Below are 24,998 nucleotides of genomic sequence, written 5' to 3'. Positions count from 1 at the left end.
GTTTTGATTTTTTTTTTTGCTTTGTTTCAGACCTTTTGGAACGCACTCAGTCACTCGAGGACACAGCTCGTCACTTGGCTGATTTCAATGAGAATCTGCGTGATCTGCAGCATGGTGTGCAGCGTTGTGAAGACAAATTGGCTTCTCATGATGCTCTTGGAGGGGCCTCCAAAGATCCGAAACTTCTTGACAGAATAAAGGTATAGTGCACTGATTGAGTGGTGAAACTTATATTTCTTTTCATTTCATGACAATTATGGGATTAAATGAAATTAATATCGAGGATAATAATGGAATTAATAAAATAAACATTTTAAAAACAAAGTTTTATTAATTAGAAAACTTGAGGCACTAATTTTTATTCACATAAACGTTCTGGTCGTATTCTTCGCCTGGAATATTTAAACATTTCAATAACTTCTTAATTAGAAAAACACTAATTTATTGTCTGACAATAATTTCTAGGATACAAATACCAACTTTATTAATAAATTTTCAGTCGAGTTGAATACTCTTCGTTAAAACGAAAACATCATATGTTCTGAGTCGTATCCCGTTGAACTTTCGTTCCCATTTTGAGAATTTTCAAGGAATAAAATTGAATATAATTTTTCAGTAATAAAATTGATGTGGTGAAAGATAATTGATAATTGAATTTCATACGTAAATTAAAAAGATTTTACATTGCAACATAAGTCATTCCAAAAATCTAACTCCCTCTGTCCCCACCTTTCAGAACCTAAGAGAAGAGACAACAGCACTGAAGAAGCCCCTGCAGGCGGTGAAGCAGCAGGCCCACGACCTGGCGAATCGTGCTCGCGAGCAGGGTGTAGACGCAACTCACCTCCAGGACGAAGTGGAGAACCTAGCTGATCGAATCAACGATCTCCAAGGGAAGCTCGACGACCGTTGCAACGATCTCCAGAGTGCAGCAACAGCAGTTGCCCAGTTCAACGATCAGATCAAGGGGCTGACATACGACCTCTCAGCCTTAGAAAATGAATTGGACACGATGAAGGCGCCTGGCCGTGACATAAAAACAGTTAGATCGCAGATAGAAGAAGTGGGAAAGCTCATTCACAAGATAAATCGAGCCTCAGACGAGATTGCAGTGCTGGTGAATACCAGTGAGAACCTCGTGGACAGTGGATTTGCAGCCGATGCTGTGGCCACCAGGGACCAAGTGGACAGTCTCAAGAGACAGCTTGGAAGGCTTGACGAACGCTCTCGCAATAGGGACGAGGAGCTAGCAGCAACACTGAACAAACTTCAGGAGTTCTACCACCTCCACGGTGACGTAATGGACGACATCAACGAGGCCAGCGATCAAATTCGAAGGTTTAAGCCCATTGGCACTGACATTGACTCCATCAAAGCTCAGCAAGAGGACTTCAGAACCCTGAAAGCCACCAAGATCGAGCCAATAGCTCGTGCTGTTGACGAATGCAATCACTCGGGTCAGAATCTGGTGCAGAGTGCTGGAAGGGACGTGAACACCAGTGGAATAGAGAAGGATCTCGACAAGATGAACGAGAAGTGGAACGACCTGAAGGAGAGGCTGAACGAGCGTGATCGCCGTCTTGACGTTGGTCTTCTGCAGTCTGGAAAATTCCAGGAGGCCCTCGATGGCCTCGAAAAGTGGCTGGCCGACACCGAGGAGATGGTGGCCAACCAGAAGCCTCCATCATCCGACTACAAAGTGGTGAAGGCCCAGTTGCAGGAGCAGAAGTTCCTGAAGAAGATGCTGATGGATCGTCAGAATTCAATGTCGTCTCTCTACAACATGGGACAGGAGGTGGCAGCAGGGACAGATCCCAAGGAGCGTAAAGCCATTGAGAAGCAACTGACGGACTTGGTTGGAAGGTTCGATGCTCTGACAGAGGGTGCAGCTGAGAGGATGGAGGCCCTGGAGCAGGCGATGGCAGTGGCCAAGGAGTTCCAGGAGAAGCTCATGCCCCTTGCAATCTGGCTGGACAAAACTGAGAAGAGGGTGAAGGACATGGAGCTGGTGCCAACTGACGAGGAGAAGATTCAGCAGCGAGTTGCTGAGCACGACCGCCTCCACGATGACATCCTCTCGAAGAAGCCGTACTTCAGTGAGCTGACGGAGGTGGCGAGCCAACTGATGAGTCTGGTGGGTGAGGACGAGGCTTCCCTCCTTGCTGACAAGCTTCAGGACGCCACTGACAGGTACGCCAGTCTCGTTGAGAGGTCAGAGGCCCTCGGAAATCTCCTTCAGAGATCGAGACAGGGTCTTCGTCACCTGGTTCTGACGTACCAGGACCTCCAGGCTTGGATGGAGAGCATGGAGAAACGATTGTCTAAATACAGAGTTCTTGCTGTTCACACTGAGAAGCTACTGCAACAGATGGAGGACCTGGCTGACCTGACTGAGGAGGTCTCCTCACGTCAGACTGAAGTCGACAGCACCACGGACTCAGGCCTCGAACTCATGAAGCATATCTCCAGTGATGAGGCACTCCAGCTGAAGGATAAACTCGACTCCCTTCAGAGGAGGTTCAACGACTTGGTGACTCGAGGCTCAGACCTACTCAAGCACGCCCAGGAGGCTCTCCCCCTCGTCCAGCAATTCCACGACAATCACAACAGGCTGATGGATTGGATGCAGGGGGCAGAGGGTGCCCTGCAGTCAGCAGAGCCTCGAGAGGAGGAGATCATTCGTCTCGAGATGGAGATCTCCGAGTACAGGCCAGTTCTCGATAAAATCAACACTGTTGGACCCCAGTTGTGCCAGATATCGCCTGGAGAGGGTGCTGCTACCATCGAAGGTCTGGTGACACGAGACAACAGGAGGTTCGATGCCATTGCCGAGCAGATCCAGAGGAAGGCTGAGAGAATTCAACTCAGTAAACAACGATCTCTGGAGGTGATCGGTGACATTGACGAACTCCTCGAGTGGTTCAGGGAAGTGGACACTCAACTTCGTGAGGCAGAGCCCCCCAGCAGTGAACCAGAGATCATCAGGGTCCAGCTGAAGGAGCACAAAGCCCTGAACGACGACATCTCGAGTCAGAAGGGACGAGTTCGTGATGTCATTTCAACGGCTAAAAAGGTGATTCGTGAGAATACTCATCACGAGGACACGTCCACCATTCGTGAGAAGATGGAGGACCTTCGTGAGACCATGGAGACTGTCTCTGGATTGTCAACTGATCGTCTTGGTGCCTTGGAGCAGGCCCTGCCACTGGCTGAACATCTGAGGGACACTCATGCTGGTTTAGTCAGCTGGCTGGAGGAAGTGGAGCATCAAGTGTCGATGCTCCCAATGCCTGCCCTGAGACCAGACCTGATTGCAGCTCAGCAGGACAAGAACGAGCTCCTCATGCAGAGTATCAACGAGCATAAACCGTTGATAGAGAAATTAAACAAGACTGGAGAGGCACTCATCAGACTCTGCAACGACGAAGAGGGTGCAAAGGTGCAGGACATTCTCGATGCTGACAATGCTCGTTATGCAGCACTGAGGGCCGAGCTGAGGGCTCGTCAACAGACCCTCGAGCAGGCACTCCAGGAGTCCTCGCAGTTCTCTGATAAACTCGAGGGAATGCTGCGTGCACTGGGCTCAACAGCTGATCAGGTGAATGGGGCTGAGCCCATCAGTGCTCATCCCCCACGTCTCAGGGATCAGATGGAGGAGAATGCGGCTCTTGCTGATGATTTGGCCCAGAGGAATGAGGCTTATGCGGCTGTGAAGAAAGCTGCTGACGATGTCATCAGTAAAGCTGGCAATCGTGCTGATCCAGCCGTCAAGGACATCAAGAGGAAGTTGGAGAAGTTGAATAAATTGTGGGCTGAGGTGCAGAGGGCCACCACTGATCGTGGCCAGACACTCGATGACACTCTGGCTGTTGCTGAGAAATTCTGGTCTGAGTTGACTGGTGTCATGTCGACACTTCGAGAGCTTCAGGATGCTCTTGCTGGACAGGCACCACCTGCTGCACAGCCAGCTGCCATTCAACAGCAGCAGGTGGCTCTGCAGGAGATCAGGCAGGAGATTGATCAGACTAAACCTGATGTCGAGCAAGTCAGGCAGTCTGGGCACGAGCTCATGGGCCTCTGTGGGGAGCCTGACAAGCCCGAAGTCAGGAAGCATATTGAGGATTTGGATCAGGCATGGGATAATGTCACTGCACTGTATGCCAGACGTGAGGAGAACCTCATCGATGCCATGGAGAAGGCCATGGAGTTCCACGAGACGCTGCAGAATCTTCTCGAGTTCCTCCAGGAGGCTGAGGACAAGTTTGCTGATATGGGCCCTCTTGGCAGCGACATCGATGAAGTCAAGAAGCAGATTAGGCAACTGGCGAACTTCAAGGCTGAGGTCGATCCACACATGGTGAAGGTGGAGGCTTTGAACAGGTGAGGGATCGGTAAATTCGGTGATGATTGTTAGGGGCTCTAGTTTCTCTGAAGGATACGTTATTAATGATATGTTTATTTTTCGGATACCGGAAAATCGTAGGAGTCTGACGAGGCAAGTCAACTTCTCAGTGTTGTCGCTGTAGTTAGAGCATGGCTTATCAAAGTGTACAATTTTAAATGTTTTGGACGAGAGAGGTGGATTAGGAGGTGGAAAATGAGGATGTAATTTAACACGGTATTGCATTGGATGTTAGGAGTAATGAAACGCGCATGGAAATATTGGCGGTACATGAGTTCATTTGTTGGAGGGGTACGTGGCGACGAGTCAATGTGGATTTTCCGTGTTTTTGTTCTGGATTTATCTCGGAGATGGAAGATTTTCAAAGTTTTTGATCAATTTAAAGTAATTGAATTTTGTAGTGATTTTAGTATGCAAACCTTGAAGGATCGAATTTTATTTGGCTTTTTGAACGATGAAGGAACAGACTGTTGGAAAAAATTGAAATTTTATGAAAAATTGACTTGTCAAGGTTTAGGATAGTGACATTGAACTTGATTTAGTGGGAAAAATTATGAAATTTCGGTTTTACTGGAAATTCAGTGAAATTTTAATTTTTTTAATCGCAAGAAGATGAGAATTGTCCAATCTACTTGAATTTACAATGAAAACGTAAATATTCAGTATAAAATTACACTAAATTTTCAATCAATTGAGAATTCAAGAATATATTTATCGGAATTTTCCTGATTTCAATCAATTTTCGTGCAATAATTGAACTGAAATTAAAGTTTTCTTTAATTGAAAAAAAAATTTGAAATCTCCAATCACAAAATTCCTTGAAATTTCAGTACAACTAAAATCTGATAAAAACTGCCAAAAATTCTCATCATAACAAAAAAAATAGTAAATCTACTAAGAAGAAAGGGTCATAAAATAATTTCAAAATGTAAATCATTTTTTCGAAATCGTAATCACAAAATTTTTCTCTGAAATCATTCATTTGAGAAATAATTCCATTGTCATAAAAACGTGAAGAATTGACTTGTTGAATAATCCCTTCCCGCCTGAATTAAATGTGCGAAAGGCGTATGTAGCTTTGATGGAGAGCAAGGTCTCAGTATTTTCCCAATCAGGACGGGATAAATCCATTCTATCAGCCGAGAGTTGGATGAGATGAATACTGTCGACTATTTCAAATATCAATAATTCCTCGAATGATTGCGCTTCATTCCTGAGTTGTGAACACTTTAAAAAGTCGAAAGCACCCGTCCCCACTCTCCCGCAGCCGCAATTTATCTACTTTTATTTATTATTCATTCTTTTCTTTAACCGCAAAGAGTCTTCGCGCTTAAATCTGGCATAAACGTTGATTACAATTCGTTGAATGTAGCACTGATATTTGAGGCTGTAGGTGTGATAACTCACCTAATCCTGCATTCCCCGCCTGACAAGTCCCTAACGATGATTTTTCTCTCCAGACAAGCAGCTGAGTTGACGGAGAGAACGACTTCTGAGCAGGCAGCGGCGATAAAAGAGCCCTTGGGAGCAGTCAATCGTCGATGGGATGGACTCCTTCGTGGAGTTGTCGAGCGCCAGCGCCTCCTGGAGAACGCCCTCCTGCGCTTGGGGCAGTTCCAGCACGCCCTGGACGAACTCCTCGTGTGGATAGACAGGACAGATCGTACGCTTGACGACCTCAAGCCTGTTGCTGGCGATCCTCAGGTGATCGAGGTGGAGCTTGCCAAATTAAAGGTTTGTAGAATATTTTATTTTTATCACAACGAAAGAAATATTAGATATGCATAGGATGGTGCAAAATTAACACTTGACTTTTTAAGAAATATTAATCGCTCATTGTTCACTCATCAATGTTAATCAATATTAAATCAGTCATCAATTGTTCCTTTAGGAAAAAAAACAATTGTGAAATATTAAATTAAACTCAAAATTCACTGAATAATATGAACATTCAGTACCACCATATTGACCAGAATTTTCCAAATTCTTACTAATTTTCATGGAATAATAGTAATAATGATGATAATTGGACTGAAATTCACAGTTTCCATTGAGTTTTTCATTAAAATGTGAATTTCCAATGGCAGATTTTTTTGAAATTCCACTCCAACAGGGCGAGTCGGGCAAAATGGACTTCCAAATTTTTTAGATTTATCATTCACTTATTGAATTGTTCATGAAATGGGATTTTTTCCATAAAAAAAAATTATTAAAAAATTCAAAAATATCCATTTCCTTCCCCTTCGTCCTACACATTCATCCGAAAAATTGCAGAACATCAGAAACATTGATTAATCCAATAAACCCTGAATTTTCATGTGATATTATAATATTGATTAACTTTAGAGAGTAAATTGTTGATAAAATTAAACAAAAATATTTTTTTCCGCAACAAATAAAATAATTTCAAAGGAAAGGCAATAGTTCTATAGAAATAGATATGAAAACACGTAATAATAACATTCCCAATAAAATATCCCTTCAAAAATATTTCAAATAAAAAAAAAAAATCGTCCGAGGATTCCGTCTAATCACGAAATAATGAATATTTGAATCGCAGGTCCTAGTCAACGACATCCAGGCTCACCAGACGAGCGTGGACACGCTGAACGACGCTGGAAGACAGCTGATCGAGGATGGGAAAGGAACAGCCGAGGCATCAACAACAGCCGAAAAACTAGGAACTCTGAACAGAAGATGGAGAGATCTCCTCCAGAGAGCTGCAGATCGTCAACGAGAGCTCGAGGACGCCCTGCGCGAGGCCCAGACCTTCACAGCAGAGATCCAAGACCTCCTCTCCTGGCTGGGAGAGGTCGACAACATGATCGTGGCATCAAGACCAGTGGGAGGCCTCCCCGAGACAGCCTCAGAACAGCTCGAGAGATTCATGGAGGTGTACAACGAGCTCGAGATGAACAGACCGAAAGTGGAGACTGTGCTTCAGCAGGGCCAGGAGTACCTGAAGCGAGCCAATGCCTCGAGTGCTAGTTCCCTCAACCACAACCTGAGGACGCTGAAGCAGCGGTGGGACAGCGTGACTGCTAGAGCAAGCGACAAGAAGATTAAACTCGAAATAGCCCTGAGGGAGGCCACAGAGTTCCACGACGCTCTCCAGGCATTCGTCGATTGGTTAACGAACGCTGAGAAGGTCCTGACGAATCTCAAGCCTGTGTCCAGAGTGATGGAGAACATCCTGGGCCAGATAGAGGAGCACAAGCTCTTCCAGAAGGACGTGGGTGTTCACAGGGAGACGATGCTCAATCTTGACAAGAAGGGAACGCAGTTGAAGTACTTCTCCCAGAAGCAGGACGTCATTCTCATAAAGAATCTCCTGGTTTCCGTCCAACACAGGTGGGAGAGAGTGGTCTCAAAATCAGCTGAGAGAACGAGAGCTCTGGACCATGGGTACAAGGAGGCCAGGGAGTTCCACGATGCCTGGTCTCACTTGATGAACTGGCTCGACGAGACTGAGAGAACTCTGGACGACATGGCGTCTGAGGGAGTTGGTGGTAACGACCCAGAGAAGATTAAATTCAGGTTGAATAAACATCGTGAGGTGCAGAAGGCCCTCAGTGCCAAGCAGGGAACATACGACAACACCATGAAGTCTGGGAAGACTCTCAAGGACAAGGCACCCAAGTCTGATGAGCCAGCGTTGAAGGAATTATTGTCTGAGTTGAAGAGCAAGTGGACAACTGTCTGTGGTAAGAGTGTCGACAGGCAGAGGAAGCTGGAGGAGGCTCTGCTGTTCTCTGGACAGTTCAAGGACGCCATTCAGGCACTTTTGGACTGGCTCCAGAAGACCGAGAAAATGCTGGCCAATCCTGGACCGCTTCATGGGGATCTCGATACTGTTACCAATCTGTATGAGCAGCACAGATCATTCGAGAGGGATTTGGAGTCGCGGGCCAGCCAGATGGAGTCTGTCATCAGGACTGGAAGGGAGTTGGAGTCGAAAGCTACTATTGAGGATGCCTCGACAATCAGGTCGCAGTTGAGTGAGGTTAATTCACTCTGGAATACTGTTAACAGATTGTCTGTTAATAAATCGTCGAGACTGGAGGAGGCACTCAGGGATGCTGAGAGACTTCACAAAGCTGTTCATGTTCTGCTGGAGTGGCTCAGTGATGCCGAGATGAAGCTCAGATTTGCTGGACAACTGCCTGAGGACGAGCAGGAGAGCAGAAATCAACTAATGGAGCACGAGAAGTTCCTCAGGGAATTGCAGCAGAAGGAGGTGGAGAAGGATCGCACTCTGGAGCTTGCTCACACCATTCTGGGGAAGTCTCATCCTGATGGAGCTGCTGTTATCAAACACTGGATCACTATTATTCAGTCCAGGTGGGATGAGGTTGCCACTTGGGCACATCAGAGGAACCAGAGGCTCGAGAGCCATATGCAAGGACTCCAGGATCTTGATAATCTTCTGGAGGAGCTATTGGCTTGGCTTGAGGGACTCACTCACACGTTGATCACTCTGGAGTCTGAGGAACTCCCTGATGATCGTCCCAGTTTGGAGGTTCTCATTGCTGATCACAGGGAATTCATGGAGAATACTAGTCGCAGGCAGAATGAGGTCGACAGTGTCTGCAAGGCCCGGCAGATCAAATCTGTCAAAGATCCCAGGAAGATGTCCAAGTCGAAACTGTCTGGATCTGTGTACGTATTGGTCATTTATTTAATTTTGAAATAATAATTTTTGAAGAGCAGTTTTTTCGTCATCTGTTGGTCAAATGCACAATTCATCTCTATGTATTTGTTTTTTGTTTTGGTTTCATCAGATGTTCTGGTGGTAAAGAACCTTTTTCATTTGTGTGCATCCCACGTTTTTTTCTGCTTCACTTTTTTCGTTTTTGCTCGTATCGCACTTTTTGTAAATCATTTGTCTGTTTGCATGTTGCGATTGTTTGTTAACAATGAAGTAGTAAGGACGGTCTGTACCAAGACACCGATGACGATCAGCCACTCCGCAAGCAGAGGTTTGTCTCATTTTTTTTGTTTTCATGTTTCAATTTTATGTTTTCTATGATCAGAATTCATTTAGAGAAGTTCGATTATTAGAAATGATTAATTGCACTGTTAGGAAGGAGTTGGAATTTCATAGACAGTTTAGTAATGATTTTCAGAACGGAAATTTACAGTCTTCATTGAGCTTTTCATCACATTATAAATTTAAATACCAAAATTCCTTCAAATTTTTTTCTCCGAAATTTAAGAATTCATTTCGCTGAATTTTCCTGATTTCCAATAATTTTTATGGAATAATAATTTTATTATAATTGAACTGAAATTTACAGTATTCATTGAGTTTTCCATCAAGTTGTGAATTTTCAATACCAAAATTGCTTGCCATTTCAATAAAAAAATTCAAGAATGCGTTCACTTGAATAATAATAATGATAATTGAACTGAAATTTAGTTTCCATTGAGTTTCTCATCAAATTTCGAATTTTCAGTGACTAAATTCGATAAAAATTTCCAAGAAATGTACCAAAAATTTAATCCACAATTTTTTTAACAGTGTAATTACTATCGTTGTTTTTTGTTTATTTGCGATTTTATGAGGTTTTCACACCCTCCATTCATTTTCGTTTCGTTTCCTTTTATTTCTCCAGCTTCAAGGGCAGCCGAGACCTCTTGCAATCTAGACGTGGAAGGTATGCTTGCTCATTTATCATTTCCATTGTTTGTGTTCACTCCAACATTCTGTTGTACATAGACTCTGCACCAGAACAATTCATTACACTGTGTTTTGTCTTGCATTTTGTATTGTTTTAATGGACAGCATGCTTCCTAATACATCACACATTTATTTATATTTTTTTGAATCGTTTATGATTTTTTAAATCTCCAGGATTTAAGGATTTTTTTTTTTAATTTATTTAAAGTCAATAAGCTCTCCTATTATTTAATAATTAAATGATGATATTGAAGACAATGCATCGGTACACGATACAGAAATACAAATATTACAGTCAAATATACGTGAAGAAGTGAAAATGTTAAAAGACGAAAGCATTACATTGCTCGATACCGATTTAAATAGTTGGAGTAGAGTGTTATGAGTGATTTGACGCATGTTCCTGTTTAGCCGAGCCAGTCCAGGTCGTGAGAGAACACCAGATCCTAATCTGCCACACATTGGGCCGCGCTTCCCACCCAAAGGAAGGTTCGTCATTGCTATTTCAATTTATCCACTAACTATCCTATCGAAGATCATAGTTCTTAATCAATTGTAAAATGTGTGTGAGATGTACTTGAGTAACATTATGGTTGAGGACGGTGTGTTTTTGGGTTCAGCGTGGGTGAATCTCTGTTGCTTGGAAAGACAATCTCCAGTTGATGAGCAAAAGATGAATAACAATGTCGTTTATGATGAATGTTTGTGGATCAAGAGGAGATAACAAAAAGTTTATTGAGTACGGCTAGAAGGAAATTGAAATTTCATGGAGAGATGAGTAGTCGTTTTCAGAGAATGACATTAAATTTGATTTAAGGGGGGGGAAATTCGGAAAGTGCAGGTTTCATTGAATGTTTGATGAAAATAGATAGTTTTCAGCTGCAGGAGGACGAGAATTTTCCAACTCTTTGAAATTTGGAATGAACATTGAGTATTCATTACTAAATTACGCTGAATTTTTAATCCATTGGAAATTTAAGAATATATTTACCTGAATTTCCCAGATTGTTATTCATTTTCGTGGCATAATTATGAGGAATTCTACAGTTTCCATCGATTTGTCCATGGAATTTTTCATTTTTAATCTCGAAACTCCTTCAGATTTTAGTCCAACTAATCTGATAAGAATTTCAAAGAATTCCCCCGGAAATTTTTGCCAAAAATTTTCAACGGTGAAAGTAAAAGAAAAATTTCTTTGATTTAAGAAAGGTCAGGAGTTGTGAGAAAAATAATTACGAAGTCGATTAAATTGTCTTAAAAATTTATTTCTTCTTTTTTTCAAGACATTCCCCTTGAATCCGAAATTGTTCATCAAAAATGAAATTGTTTCATATAAATTCCGCTTCTAATAATTTGGTTTTCAATCAATATTTTGACATTCAACATATAAACGAAAAACCAAATTCATTAATTTAAATTTCCTTTTTATTAATTCGTAAAACTTGATTTATCAAACCATATAAAATAATTATGAATAATTATTGATAATTACCAATCCACACAAATAAATCCTAATTAATGAATTTAAGTAGCAAAGGGGCTGAGCCAGAGTTCCGCAATCCCCGCGTGAAGCTCCTGTGGGACCGCTGGAGAAACGTCTGGATGATGGCCTGGGAGAGACAGCGTCGTCTCCAGGACAAACTCAATTACATAGACGAACTCGATAGAGTCAAGAACTTCAGCTGGGAGGAGTGGCGCAAGAGATTCCTCAAGTTCATGAACCACAAGAAATCGAGACTGACGGATCTCTTCAGGAAGATGGACAAGAACAATGACGGCCTCATTCCCAGGGACGATTTCATCAATGGCATCATGAACACGAAATTCGATACGTCGAGGTTGGAGATGAATGCTGTCGCCGATCTGTTCGATAGACATGGTGAGGGTCTCATTGACTGGAAGGAATTCATCGCTGCATTGAGGCCCGATTGGGAGGAGAGGAAGACTTACAATGACACTGATAAGATCCATGATGAGGTCAAGAGGCTTGTCATGCTGTGTACTTGCAGACAGAAGTTCAGGGTCTTCCAAGTTGGTGAAGGGAAATATAGAGTGAGTTTAATTGATGAGTAGAATTTAGGATTTATCGATTTTTATTTTTTAATAATTGAGATTTTTTATGAATAATTAACAATGGATTAGGTATAATGCACTTGACTTCTTGATTTTTTAATATTTTCCACTCAATCATCATATTTTGTCATTTTATTCAATGTGAGAGACAATACAAACCTTTTTTTCAGTTGGGAGAATTGAGAACAAAAAGTATCTCCTGACATTTTACGATAATGCCAGAGGAAAACATTTGTAATCTCGGTAATGAGTGATTTTAGAAGAAAATATTTTATTTCACAAGCAAGTCAACACTTTTCTACAAAAATTCTCGGCATTCTGTGCTAGAAACATCAAAACAATTTCATATTCCTTCAATTTTTTTTTTAATTTAACGAAATTGTCTACAAATAAAATTCTGCCATTTCCTTCTAAAATCCGCTCACTTCTAGATCATTAACAATTCCAAAATATGAAATAATTTATAAAATTTCTGTTAAATCTGTAATAATCTCAATGATGAGTAAAAAAAAATTGCTTAAAAAATTATATTTAAAAAAATGATGCACCGAAATGTACCCCCTTAATTATCATTTCAGTTTGGAGACAGTCAAAAGCTGCGTCTCGTTCGTATCCTCCGCTCAACCGTAATGGTCCGAGTGGGAGGTGGCTGGGTGGCCTTGGATGAGTTCCTAGTGAAGAACGACCCCTGTCGCGGTAAGTCCTCTACATTCCCAAAAGCCAATTCTAAAATTAAGATGAAAGCATTCGCGTCGTAAAAAGACCATCATGAATATTCCAAATTCTCTAGAAATTGTTCAGCAATTCTCACTAAAAAAAAATCCCGTCAATTTTACGCGACTCATGAAACTTCGAACCAATTAATTATCAATTCAGAGTTACGTGGATTAATCACTGTTCATGAAATTAATTTCACTGTATGTTCTAACCCATCGATAGCCCAGCAAAATAAATTAATAATAATTTAACGAATGAATAACTGTACAGAAGGCATCAATAATGAGTGTCTAACGATTTAGCAAGTGAATAAATGCACGGGGCTCTCACAATGAATAATCAATAATATTAATAATAATAATCCCACGCGATCTCAACTCCTGAGGTAACAAGAAACAGTTAAAAACATTAATGATTAATTAAACTCTAAGAAACGAATGAATCGCCACTATTCGATGATCTAACGTGTGAAACTGTTAAGGGGTGTGTGTATTCTTGGCTTTGCTTAGTTGATTGCTCATTAGTGATTTATTTTCATCACGTCTGTTTACCAAAATGGGGCGACAGGATTATTTACCTAATCTGAATGAATTTCAATTAATTATTCATGTAATTGGAAACTGGGAGCAATGTCTCAATGATGCATGAGTCATACCGAAATCATTTGAAGAAATTAATAGTGAATTAACATTATCCATCATTCCTCAAGTCTTTCTAATGCCAATACCGGACCCTAACAAGCCGGAACAACACGAGGGTTGGTGTCCGCTCGGTGAGGCCTCATTGCACGATCATGTCAATTCATTGTCTATACTTTATTATTATTACGGTAGAAAAATAGTTGAACGTAGACAATTGAACGAGTTTTATTTTCAAGTAGATGTTTAGCATTTTTGTTCGATAATTTCTAGTATTTAATTTCAATTTGTAGGGTAATTATGAAGTATAGACCATGAATTAATACCATTCATCTGTGTCGCATGGAAATTGACATTCTGTAATTATTGTTTAACTGGTTCAAGGGATTATTGATTTGTTTCCTCATTTTGTTGTTAAGTTTTTATTATTCGTGATATCACGTGTGAAGCGTTTTTTCGAGGATAGTTGACTCTTTAGTTGAGCTTGAGATACGAAAGATCTGGTTTTGGTTCGTCAAATGGTATGGTTATATCGGTGGTGTACTGAGTTGGTTTTATTTTATGAGTTTATTGAGTATTTTAGCATGGTGTTGGCGTTTTCGTGGATAATTTTTTTAACTCCTCGTGATGAGTGACATTTTTTTCAATTTCGTTCGTAATGAAACGATAGTTGTTTAATTTTGAAGAAATAATTATTTCGGTGTTGAAGGGGTGATTTGAAATCGTGAGGACTATAATTCAGTTATATTTTATTCAACGAAATAATGTGATATTTCTTCAAAGTAAGACGACAGTCAGGGAAATAATTAAAAAACACTGGTGTGAAGTATTGTTTTATTCATTCTCATGATTACACTATTTTTATTTATCTCATTATTTCTAACTTATCATTTTCTTTTTCTTTTTTTTTTCTGACACAAATTGTCTGATTTTTGAGAAATAATTATTCCAGTATTGAAGTAATAATTTACAATCATTAGGACTTCAATTAATTTCAATTTCATTTAGCGATATACTGATAAAGAGGAAAAATAATGAAAAAACACTGGCGTGAAGTGTTATTCAACCTTATGATTACTCTATTTTTATCTACCTCATTATTTACAATTTATCATTTTCTTTTTCGTTGTTTTTTTCCCACAAATTGTCCGATTTTTGAGAAATAATCCTGCCAGTATTGAAGTAATGATTTAAAATCATTAGGGCTTCAATTAATTTCAATTTCATTTAGCGAAATACTGATAAAGAGGAAAATATTGAAAAAACACTGGTATAAAGTATTATTTTATACTCCATAATTACACGATTTTTATTTACTTCATTATTTCTAATTTACCATTTTCTTTTTCTTTTTTTCTCACACAAATACACACATACTTGCTTCAACCCTCTGAAACTATTGAATTTTATGATTTCATTTCACGCATGACTCCTGAATTTTCGTCAAATGATAAATTCATTCACTCAATCTCATTAATGAAATCTCATCTGTAACTACTCGTTTTTCTCCATTCTGCTCTGATCTGTCTCTGTCTCTGTCTCATACATCTGCACATAATCTCCCCCGGCCTCTCCCCAACCCCTCTCCCATCAATAACTAAAAATTAAATTAACTGAACTGCGTGCACGCCAACACACTGTAGCCAAAGGACGAACGAATATTGAGCTGCGGGAGCAATTCATATTGGCGGATGGTGTCAGCCAGACAATGACAGCGTTTAGATCAAAACCAAGTCCAACATCGACACTACAACGCACACCATTGTCTTCAGCTGGTCCAATAACTAAGGTAACATCAAAAGCCATAGGTACCATGACCCTTCGAGATATGATTATCAAATCGTGTCTTGTTGATACCATCATTCAGCCCCTGACACTCGTGGCCTGAGAATTTAATAAAAAAGTGGACAAAAAAATTTCAAAGAAAATCTTGCGAATTCGTTAGAAAATTCGATTGGATTTTTATTGAACTTTCTATTCGTTTTTGACTAATTCTATTGAATAATTTCATATCTTATCTACCCGTTTTTTTCTGTAAAAATTCCTCGGCTCAAATTTTCCAAGTTTTTTTGTTTGATTTTTTTCAATGAAAGAAGAAAAAACAAAAAATTAATGATGAGGAATTTCTCTAGGAAATGTTTTAACAGAAAAAATTGTATAGAAAGACGAAATCGTACTGGATGTTTTTTCTATAAAACAGTTTCTATTGGACATTTTCTATTTTGAAAAAGGCTGTAGTAAAAGTGAGCAGCTCTAAAATAAAATCGATCGGAAATTAATAGAATTTTCAATAGATTGTCCAATAGAATTTTCGATTGAAATTTCTATCAGTTTTGGGGGGATTTCTATTGAAAAATAAAAATAGAAAGTGAAAATGTTTAATAGAAGATATTCTATAAAAAAAAATTCACAGAATTCGATTTTTCCATACTTTTTCTAATGAGATAATGAGATATGAAGTTTTTCTGTTCAATTTTTTTAACGAAAAATGGGGAGAATAGAGTGCGAAAAACTAGGAAAATTCATGTCAAGGAAAGTTGTATAGAAAGATCGAATTCAGCTAATTTGTTTCTATAAAATAATTTTTATTGCCAATTTTCTATAGAAAAACGTGCAATAGAGCTGCGCAAGTCTTCAATAGCCGAACACTAACAGAATTCTAATTTTAATTCGAAATCCAATAGAATGTTCTATCGAATTCGCCAGTTTTTCCCATGAACTTTCTTCACGTCTACTATTCTTTGCTTACCGAAAAAAAAAGATTGACATTTATTTTTTCTCAACTGAATCCACGAGGGTCTGGAGCCTCTCTCACCCACTCGCCTTGCATCCACACATTAATTATAAGCACACGCAATCACTCACGAGCAACTCCAAAAAAGCGTTCAGACGCTTTCAACCTTCGGTACGTACCCGAATTTTTACGACAATTGGCATGCAGCATGATTCTTACAATTAAGTAGAAGACACTGGATGGACACGCTTACCTTCTCTCAGACTCTACACCTCGATGGTATATTAATCTGTGTATCGTGTACTGGGGTTTAGTTGGATTGGTAAGGATGATTTATTCGAGGATAGGTACAAAGGATTGAGAAAAGAACCTCAGGAGATGTGATTTCGGCCCCTCTCGGGAATGTTAGGGACTCTAGACCGATGGGATAGGCATTTTAATGATTTATTTTCAGTTGAATGAAAAATTCTTTATGAAGAATTGAGAGATGTGGTGAGATAAGAGAAATAAATTCAGTTTGATTGATGATTTGGTGTAGCGGAGGAGTTTATGAGCCAGCTGATGCCGATATTTGAGAGTTTGAGGCAAAAGGAGGACCTTCCGTGCTCGTATCCTCTTCACATGCACGCCCCCTCTTACCACTGGGTAAATAACAAAATTATCTCTTCAAATTCTGATTGAGTTTCTTGGTGAATTCGTTCTAATTATCATTGTGATTTTGGTTTAATTGTTGAAATTTTAGTTTTGCCTGGATTTCTTTAATCTAGATGTTGTTTGATGCATGCGAACTGTGAATTATTCTCAATGAATTATTTGCAATATTGCCTTTGAGGAATGTCTCGAAATAAATAGGTGATGGCGATTTTTAGGAGAATTTTCTCTCAACAAAAATGTCATTGTCTCCATTTAGATATTCCTCAAGAGCCACTTCACAACTGAATGAAGTATTATTATTTATTTTACTGTATGCAGTATTGTTATGGAATTGCCCCCCTAGATGTGCACCGAATGCAGAAAGTATCTTCAAAATCTTCAACTCATCCCATTGAATTTATTCCCTTTCATTCATTTGAAATGTTTCGATTATAGTTTTGATGATTTCGTATTTGAATGCATTTTTAACGCCTCGGAATTTTCTCCCCCTTTTATTCTCAAAGAATAATGTTAATGAGTGCATGATGGTACTTGACGATTTGCACTGGATTAAATCGAGATAAGATCGAATTAGAGAGAATCGTTTGGAGTTATTGAATATCTTTACCGATAATTAGTATAATCGACGCTAAAATAGTGGCGTTTATTGGAGATACTTCGAATCACCATAAGCTACTGTATCTTTCCCAACTTATCGTGGTAAGTTTGCATGTTTTGTAGATAGATTTGTCTGTTAAATTGTAATAAACCAAAATGAAGAGACAAAATGGCCGAGAAATTGCAAATTTTAATGAATGGAAGAGGAAAAATCTCGTGCAATTTGGCTTATTACAATTAATAATTACTAGAAAACCTGTAAATTCGTTAGTAGAAGCTGTGGGTATGTATACACACGTTTTCTCCTCAATGAAATCGAATTAGGAATGCAGTTAAAATTTTTTAGAGCGTTTCTAATTTTTGATTCATTGAATTAAGTCATCTGTCCACACTACCGATAGTAATACCTCACTTTTAGTGTTTGGATGTTGCTCGTAGACTCATTGAACCCCTCACATTACCCCGAGCCTTTGAATCATGAGGTACAGAGACTGAGGAATTTATGATCCTTTAGGTTCGAGAGCGCAGCGCCAGGAGCGTTCCCATGGGCCAGACACGTGCCTCGCGCACTTCGTTGAGTGCAGGAACACCAGACAGCCTCAGCGATAACGAGAGCTCCTTCAGATTGCCAGCGAGGAAGACAAGCACGCCTTACAGAAGTGCTGTAACACCAGGTATTTATTTAATTAGGAAATAAATTTAATGGAACGTTTTTGTTGGAGTTATCTGGAGAATTGGTTATTTCAAGGGAGAGAATTTTCTTTATCATTTTACTTGTTATCGAGATTAATTAGAATGATAAATATGATGAGAAAGCATACTGCATAAGAGCTTTCTTACGGCTATTTGTATTTTCAACAAGAAAAATATGGAAAAAAATTCTATACAAAATGTTTTCGCAGTGCTGGTGAGCGGGACTGTTAGAATTGTCTACGAAAATAGGCGATACGATTGATATAAATGATAATAAATGATACAATTGATCATCCTAAAGTAGGAGTTGAATAGTATATGTGAGTGTTTGATGCATAATGACACTTTTTTGCAATTTATACATTTCAATTTTTTTTTGCTTAATTCGACAGATGCATAATTGATCATTAATTAGGAACAGGGCAATATAATGAAGAAAACATTGTGTTTAAAGTATAGTTAGCATAAAAAAATTGTAAAAAAATTCAAAAAAATTCTGCCATTCACTATTCCGTGAAACAACATCCGTTCTCGTTGAAATCTTTTCAATACATCGAATGAAATAAAAATGCGAAAACCCTTTACTCAACAATGAATAATTGTAGAACAGAATGTCAAAATACTTTGTCTCCAGTTGAAAGAAATTCTCCAAAACATCTCGGAATTCCCTTCTGAATAGATCAATCCGAATTTCATAAAAATCCTCACGACGTCACTTTAAATTAATTACAGGAGGCAGTCGTCCGTCCAGTCGTCCAGCGTCTCGTCCAGCGAGTAGACCGAGCAGTAGGCCGGCATCGAGAACAGGCAGCAAGCCACCGAGTCGCTACGGCTCGACCCAGTCCCTGGACAGTACCGATGAGTCTGGCACACCGAGTCGTATTCCCCGAAGAAGTGTGGGAACAACCGGAAACACACCGACATCAAGTCGTCACAACAGTGTTTCCGGTAGAAAACTGGGTGCTCCAGTCAATGGCTCATCCTCACGTTCACGCACACCAACTGGGCTAATGAGTCCTGCCAGTGGAGTGCCATCAAGGTACGTCGACATCCCCCAGACACAATTGTTCCACTCATCTTTATTTTCAATCCAATACCCGGAATTTGCATTTCAGTTGCACAGCATCTAGTTGCATAAACCCATTATTTACATTCATATTGTTTTTATAATCATTAACATGTCAATTATTGAACAGTATTTATTAAAGCTCTTCGTACTGCAGTAATGATCAATTAAAATTTTAATCAGTGCAGTTTAATTAATTAAAAACCACAGCATATTAAATTGCAGATACTAATTTATAGTCGTAACAATTATTTTTAGAGTGAGTTCAAATCTATACCGACCATCGAGCATTCCAACTCTGTCTGGTGTCGGAACACCGTATAGGTAAAGCAAAATTAATAATTCATCAGTCCTTTTGGACGAAATTGGGCTGCAATAATTTGGCAATGGGTTGGGATGCTTCTCAAGATTGAAGAATACAAAAAATGCTTGAATTTACTAACATCTGTGTGAAATTTTATCTTTATCATTAACTCTGGGTTTGTTTATTAATCATTCTGGTATGGTGATGGTTTAGTCGTTCTCGGATTCCCGTGTACGTTGGACCGGAAATTAAATCTCCCCAATCGACAACGAGTAATTTCTCAACTTATTCCACGCAAAGCAACCACTCAACAATATCAACTGACTCCACTGGGTAATGCCTGATATCCGTGCATTGTTTTGTTTGTGTAATTGTCCTTTGGTTCGTGTTTTCAGTGATTTATTTGTATTTTTTTTTGGGTTTGATTACGCATGGTTGACATTGGGGTAGAATTGTGGAGGGAACGGGACGTCAGAATAAACATTATTCACTTGATTATTTGTTATTTATTTAATTTGGTAGTCCAGGGGCGCTTAAAAGTCTTTTTGTCGAAAGATAAAAAGACTTCAAAACATTTTTAATCGATTGATTTTAATAAAAAAAGATAATTAGTAAAAAAATCGAGTAAAAAACGGAAGGTGTAGTCAAATGTAGAATTATTCACTGTATTATTTATTATTTGTTCTATTCAGTAGTCGAGTGGCTCTTAAAAGTCTTTTTGCCGAACGATAAAAAAATAATTTGTTAAAAAATCAGATTTAAAAAAGGAAGGTGAAGTCAGATCTAGTATTATTCCCTTGGTTCTCTATTTTTCATTCAACTCAGTAGTAAAGTGGTGCATAAACATTTTTTTATCAGTAAAAATCATGATATAATTAAGATGGAGTATATTCCCAATTTTCCGATATGAAACCAAAATACGTATCAAGTATTTTCCATTCTATGTTCATTATCTGCAGTAATTAAATGTTTAACAAAGGACTGAAAAATAAACTTTTCTCGTTTACCACTTCATCACTGAATAATCCACAATTTAACATTGACTCGAAGAAAAAATAAATTTTGTCAAAGATATTTTTTAATTTTGTCTTTCAAGAAATCAAACAAACGAAGAATTTTGAACTATTGAAATGTCTCCTGAAATTTTCCCTTAGAACGACTAATTGTGAATATAACGAAATATTCACAATCTCATTAATTCGGAAGGAGAATAAATTTTACATTCTTCTATGGGAGAATAATCACCTCAAAACTCATGTTTCTGTATCTTATAATTAACGCTAGGGGCAGTTCGGTCAATACCAGTTCAGCAACTAACACATCATCAGCTGTAAAGCAAGCTAGGTAACTGGCTCAAACTCCTCACTAAATCTGCTTAATTATCACTCCTCCCTGTCGACAGTAGCATCATAATTCTTCCCTCCCCCGCTGCGTGTGTATCAGAATCTCGTGTTTTCACGTTGTCGCTTCGCCCCCCTCAGAGTCCCCAATACCAAGCTAAATTCATGTTATGAATCCCCCAGAACAAGAACACCGTCGAGTGGCTCGACAACGCCATTACCACCGGGCTCGAAATTATCAAGAAAGCCATCAGGTGCGTCTGACACATCAGTATCCACTCCACTGAGCTCGCGAAAAGGAGCCAAACCTACGCCCATCGAGCAGAGAGCACCATTTAGATTATAATTGAATAAAATATTCAAATAACAGACTTATAATAACTAATAACGAAAAAAAAAATAAGCATACGATAAAAATGCATACTTCATACGAGCTTTCTTACGGCTATTTGTATTTTCAAACAAGAAAAATATGGAAAAAAATTCTATAAAAATGTTTTCGCAGTGCTGGTGAGCATAACTGTTAGAATTGTCTATGAAAATAGGCAATACGATTAATATAAATGAGTATTAGATTATATGAAAGAAAAAGTATCTATGAGAGATCCACATGTGTGAACTCAATATCATTATCGAGTCTCCGTCGTTTATCAGTCTTTTTCTTAATTAATGAAGAGAAATGAAGTTCTCTGTTTCCTAGTTTAAGCCCTGTAAAATACGAGTCATTCATTGGCCACTGGTCAATTATCAAAGAAGTAAAGTGTTCTTAAAGAAAATGAAGAGATACTAATATTATGTCATGCATCAGCATGAAGAGATCGACGAGAAAATTACCGCACCTTTTGAAATGCCATTGCGTTTAATTAATCACAAATGAGTTCAAAAAATGAAAATAATAATACCAGTGAAGAAAACAATTTCTATGAGATATTGGTAGTATCGTATGAAGTTTTTAATCTGAAGATTTAATTCTAAGGATTCGACTAAAACGTAAAAGATTAAATAGTTAAAAGGATTAATGTGATTTTACATGAATATCGAGCTCTGTCACGGTTCGGGGGTAATAAAATAACATCAATTATGAATTCGGTACAGAGCACTCGATGTTCAGTGGAACATCACATTTGTCATTGTTAAAATTTTTTTAATATATTGAAATGAGATGAAAATGCTAAAACACTTTATTTGATTAAATAAAACGACAGATGATGAATTAAAGTTGAAACTAATATAATTTCATCGATTTAGGGAATAGATATTGATCGTTTTTATAAACTGTAATAAATAATAATAAATGATACAATTGATCATCCTAAAATAGGAGTTGAATAGTATATGTGAGTGTTTTGTGCATCAGAATAATATCGTTTTCCATTGATTTTTTTTCTCTGCAATCATGCATTATGATCCTTTTTTGTTATTTATACATTTCAATTTCTTTTGCTTAATTCGACAGATGCATAATTGATCATCAATTATGAGCGGGGGAATATATTGTGTAAATATTGGTTGATTCTCTTGCTCCAATGAAGAAAACATGGTATTAAAGAGTAGTTAGCATAAAAAGATTGTAAAAAGGAGGAAAACATTAAGTGAATGAGAATCAAAGCAAGCCTGAACGTTCATGAGGCACAAATCATAAATGCAAACAAACATTAGCTCTTCATTTTCAATGCATGCCAACATCATTCTGTTCTTTCTTCATTTATTATTTCCGAGGATCTGAAAGTAAGTTTAATGCAATAGATAAGTGAAATATTCTAAAAAATGTGTGGGTGTTGAGAAAATTCACCAGAAAAGGCCCTCAATTCCAATTCTTTTGTATTGAAAAAAAATGCAATTAACAATAAACTCCCAGTTTTCTAATATCATTTTCTAATACGATTAATGTATTAACGATTTATATGAGAAATTTTATTCTGCCTTAATGTAAAATTCTGTATTGTCGCTAATAACGCTGTGAAAAATATATATGTAGATATATATTTAAAGACGGTGTATGATCATTGCTTATTTACCTATTCCACTATTTGTTAAAGGGCGAGGGAAGGAAACTCCTCAATCACCATTAATTCAGAAAAGTTCATTTTCGGCTTCATTTCGACTTTTCGAAATAGCCGACGGGAACGAATAATAAATGAAAACAATGCTTGGGGAAAATTCGAAGAAGAAAAAATGCTGAAGAATTAATAAACACATGAATTTCATTTAATAATCCCTGTTCTTCCTCGTTTATTCAAAATAATTTAACAAATATGGAAACAATTCGTGCGACAATGTAATAAATAACACATACTTCATCACCTCAACAATTACATAAACCTACATCTAAACTTTACAAATAATCATCCAGACTAATAATAATCACAAAGATTGTCTTTGAACATTGTTCCTCCAATGAATCTTCCTAAAATCACGGACTACATTCAACAAAAGCCAACACCAAACCCCTCATCAATCCCTCCACTAATCACCATCCATCCAACTCCCGTCGCAATTCACAACGTAGAAATAAAATATATAAACGACGCCTCCAACGTTCCATAATTTGTGCATCCACCCTAAATTACCACTGCCCAATTAGCTCTGAACTATCTCTTGTCCCTCTCCATAAGTCTTAAAAATCTCGCCTTAACCCCCCCCGGCTCCACCTTCATGGTCTCGACCTTTCGAGTGCGTCCCAGTTTCTTCCTCACAATGGCCATTCGTTCCTTCCTCAGCCTCTGCTGCTCCTTCTTCCAGATGTCCTTGAAGTCGCTGCAGAAGGGCAGCCAGAGGAGGAAGAAATCCTTGGGATCGGCATTGTCAATAGTGGCGCCCTTAGGCACATACTGATAAAAATGCATAACAGCCCTGAACTTGGCCCTGCCCTCCTGGAGATTCTCCCTCTCATTCGCCAGTTCGTTCCTGGCCCTCCCCAAGAAGCCCTCAATCTTCTCCCTAAAAGCGCTCGAACTCTCCGGACAACTGTCGATAACAATCGCCGAATTCGTCTCACACGTCCTGATCTCCTTATCCAGTCTCTCCAATTCCCTCGTAATCTCCTCGAAGTCAATGGTGGCAGCAGCCTCAATGTCCCCAGGCTCCGGAACGGGCAGTGGGATCATCTCATCAAAATTGTAGTTCCCCTCCTGCTCCAGCCTTGCCCTCACCACATAATGCAGCAAAGTCACACCAGGAACTTTGGACTTCACATCCTTCAACTTCCCCAATATCTCAAGACCGAACCCATCAGCCTGCCCCCTCATTCTGTTCCCCCCATTCATGTAGTTCCCAAGGGTCAGTATTAGTGCCATAATTCTCTTGAGGGACGGAGCATTTCTCAGGAACTCACAAGTCGCCCGTAAATTCGTCAATTTCGTTGAAACCCCAGAAACCGCGTCATGGAACTCCGACTGGAACATCAGGCAGGCTATTCTCTCCCTGAAGCACTTGACAGTCGACAACTGCTTCAGAAACTGCTCTGGACGGTCCAGGGGTACGTCAGGATGCTCTCTCTCGTGCGTCGTAATCTCCTCAATCTCCTTGCTCGTCGGCATCACCTCGTAGATCTGCCTGAGTGCCTCGAGGCTAATAACACTCGTATCGAGATTGTAAACCGCATTCTCGACTTCGCTGAAGTCCACCCGGAGACTCTTCTCCAGGATGCCAACGTTCTTCGATCGTTTTGAGTCAAGAATCTTGGCCGGTTGAATTTTCGACGGCCTGTCGGACTCCTCTCGCTTTATCGTCGGCTTTCTCTCGACAACCTGACGCGAAAACAAATCCACAAATTCCTTTATGTTGACGTTCTTCTCCTCCTCAATTTCTATCCAGAGGGGCACCTGGGGGGGAGCGTCTGGTGAAGTCGCTGGAATTGTTGGGGTTGCATTGGCTGGAATTACTATTCTCGTCCAGTAGAGGGGTTTCATTGGCACTTCTGGGGCTAGGGGTTGCTTTCGCATTACTGCTCTTGCTGGGGGGTTCCAACCACCTGGGGGCGGTGGGGGGAGGGATGAGGGGGCTTCTGATTGGAGTGGGGATGGACCTATTAGACCTAGGAGGGGGGAAGATTTTAGGCCACTTCCAGGCATTGGAGGGGGAGGGGGACCTGATGTTCC

The 24,998-nt window shown here is 39.3% G+C and overlaps 2 protein-coding genes across 15 annotated transcripts in view; one reads left to right on the top strand and one right to left on the bottom strand.

Annotated features, from left to right (window-relative positions):
* Positions 1-22,889, top strand: part of LOC107041857 (dystonin) — a 183,055-nt gene extending 160,166 nt beyond the window's left edge. For 3 of the 14 annotated variants that reach the window (XM_015262660.1, XM_029126356.1, XM_029126349.1), the window contains 17 exons: positions 31-200; positions 737-4,380; positions 4,484-4,495; positions 5,863-6,136; positions 6,963-9,061; positions 9,325-9,381; positions 10,018-10,059; positions 10,494-10,571; positions 11,615-12,134; positions 12,734-12,851; positions 15,154-15,299; positions 18,010-18,169; positions 18,921-19,227; positions 19,513-19,578; positions 19,772-19,891; positions 20,843-20,902; positions 21,082-22,889. In XM_015262660.1, coding sequence (XP_015118146.1) covers positions 31-200; positions 737-4,380; positions 4,484-4,495; positions 5,863-6,136; positions 6,963-9,061; positions 9,325-9,381; positions 10,018-10,059; positions 10,494-10,571; positions 11,615-12,134; positions 12,734-12,851; positions 15,154-15,299; positions 18,010-18,169; positions 18,921-19,227; positions 19,513-19,578; positions 19,772-19,891; positions 20,843-20,902; positions 21,082-21,244 — 8,036 coding nt within the window. In that variant the 3' untranslated portion in view covers positions 21,245-22,889. Of the gene's footprint in view, positions 1-30; positions 201-736; positions 4,381-4,483; positions 4,496-5,862; positions 6,137-6,962; positions 9,062-9,324; positions 9,382-10,017; positions 10,060-10,493; positions 10,572-11,614; positions 12,135-12,733; positions 12,852-15,153; positions 15,300-16,782; positions 16,890-18,009; positions 18,170-18,920; positions 19,228-19,512; positions 19,579-19,771; positions 19,892-20,842; positions 20,903-21,081 lie in introns of all 14 variants that reach the window. The other 11 variants (XM_015262654.1, XM_029126345.1, XM_029126355.1 and 8 more) reach the window with 11 other exon arrangements.
* A 211-nt stretch (positions 22,890-23,100) lies between these two features.
* LOC107040929 (formin-2) overlaps positions 23,101-24,998 on the bottom strand; it is a 14,482-nt gene continuing 12,584 nt past the window's right edge. Inside the window, exon 6 of the mRNA XM_029126303.1 lies at positions 23,101-24,998. This exon is cut by the window's right edge and continues 7 nt beyond it. Coding sequence (XP_028982136.1) covers positions 23,490-24,998 — 1,509 coding nt within the window. The 3' untranslated portion in view covers positions 23,101-23,489.

This window comes from Diachasma alloeum, unplaced genomic scaffold (genome assembly GCF_001412515.2).
Source record: "Diachasma alloeum isolate Michigan unplaced genomic scaffold, Dall2.0 Dall_scaffold_00179, whole genome shotgun sequence".
In the NCBI taxonomy this organism is placed as follows: Eukaryota; Metazoa; Arthropoda; class Insecta; order Hymenoptera; family Braconidae; genus Diachasma; species Diachasma alloeum.
The sequence above is the reverse complement of the archived record's forward strand: the minus strand, read 5'-3'. Positions and strand labels throughout refer to the sequence as shown.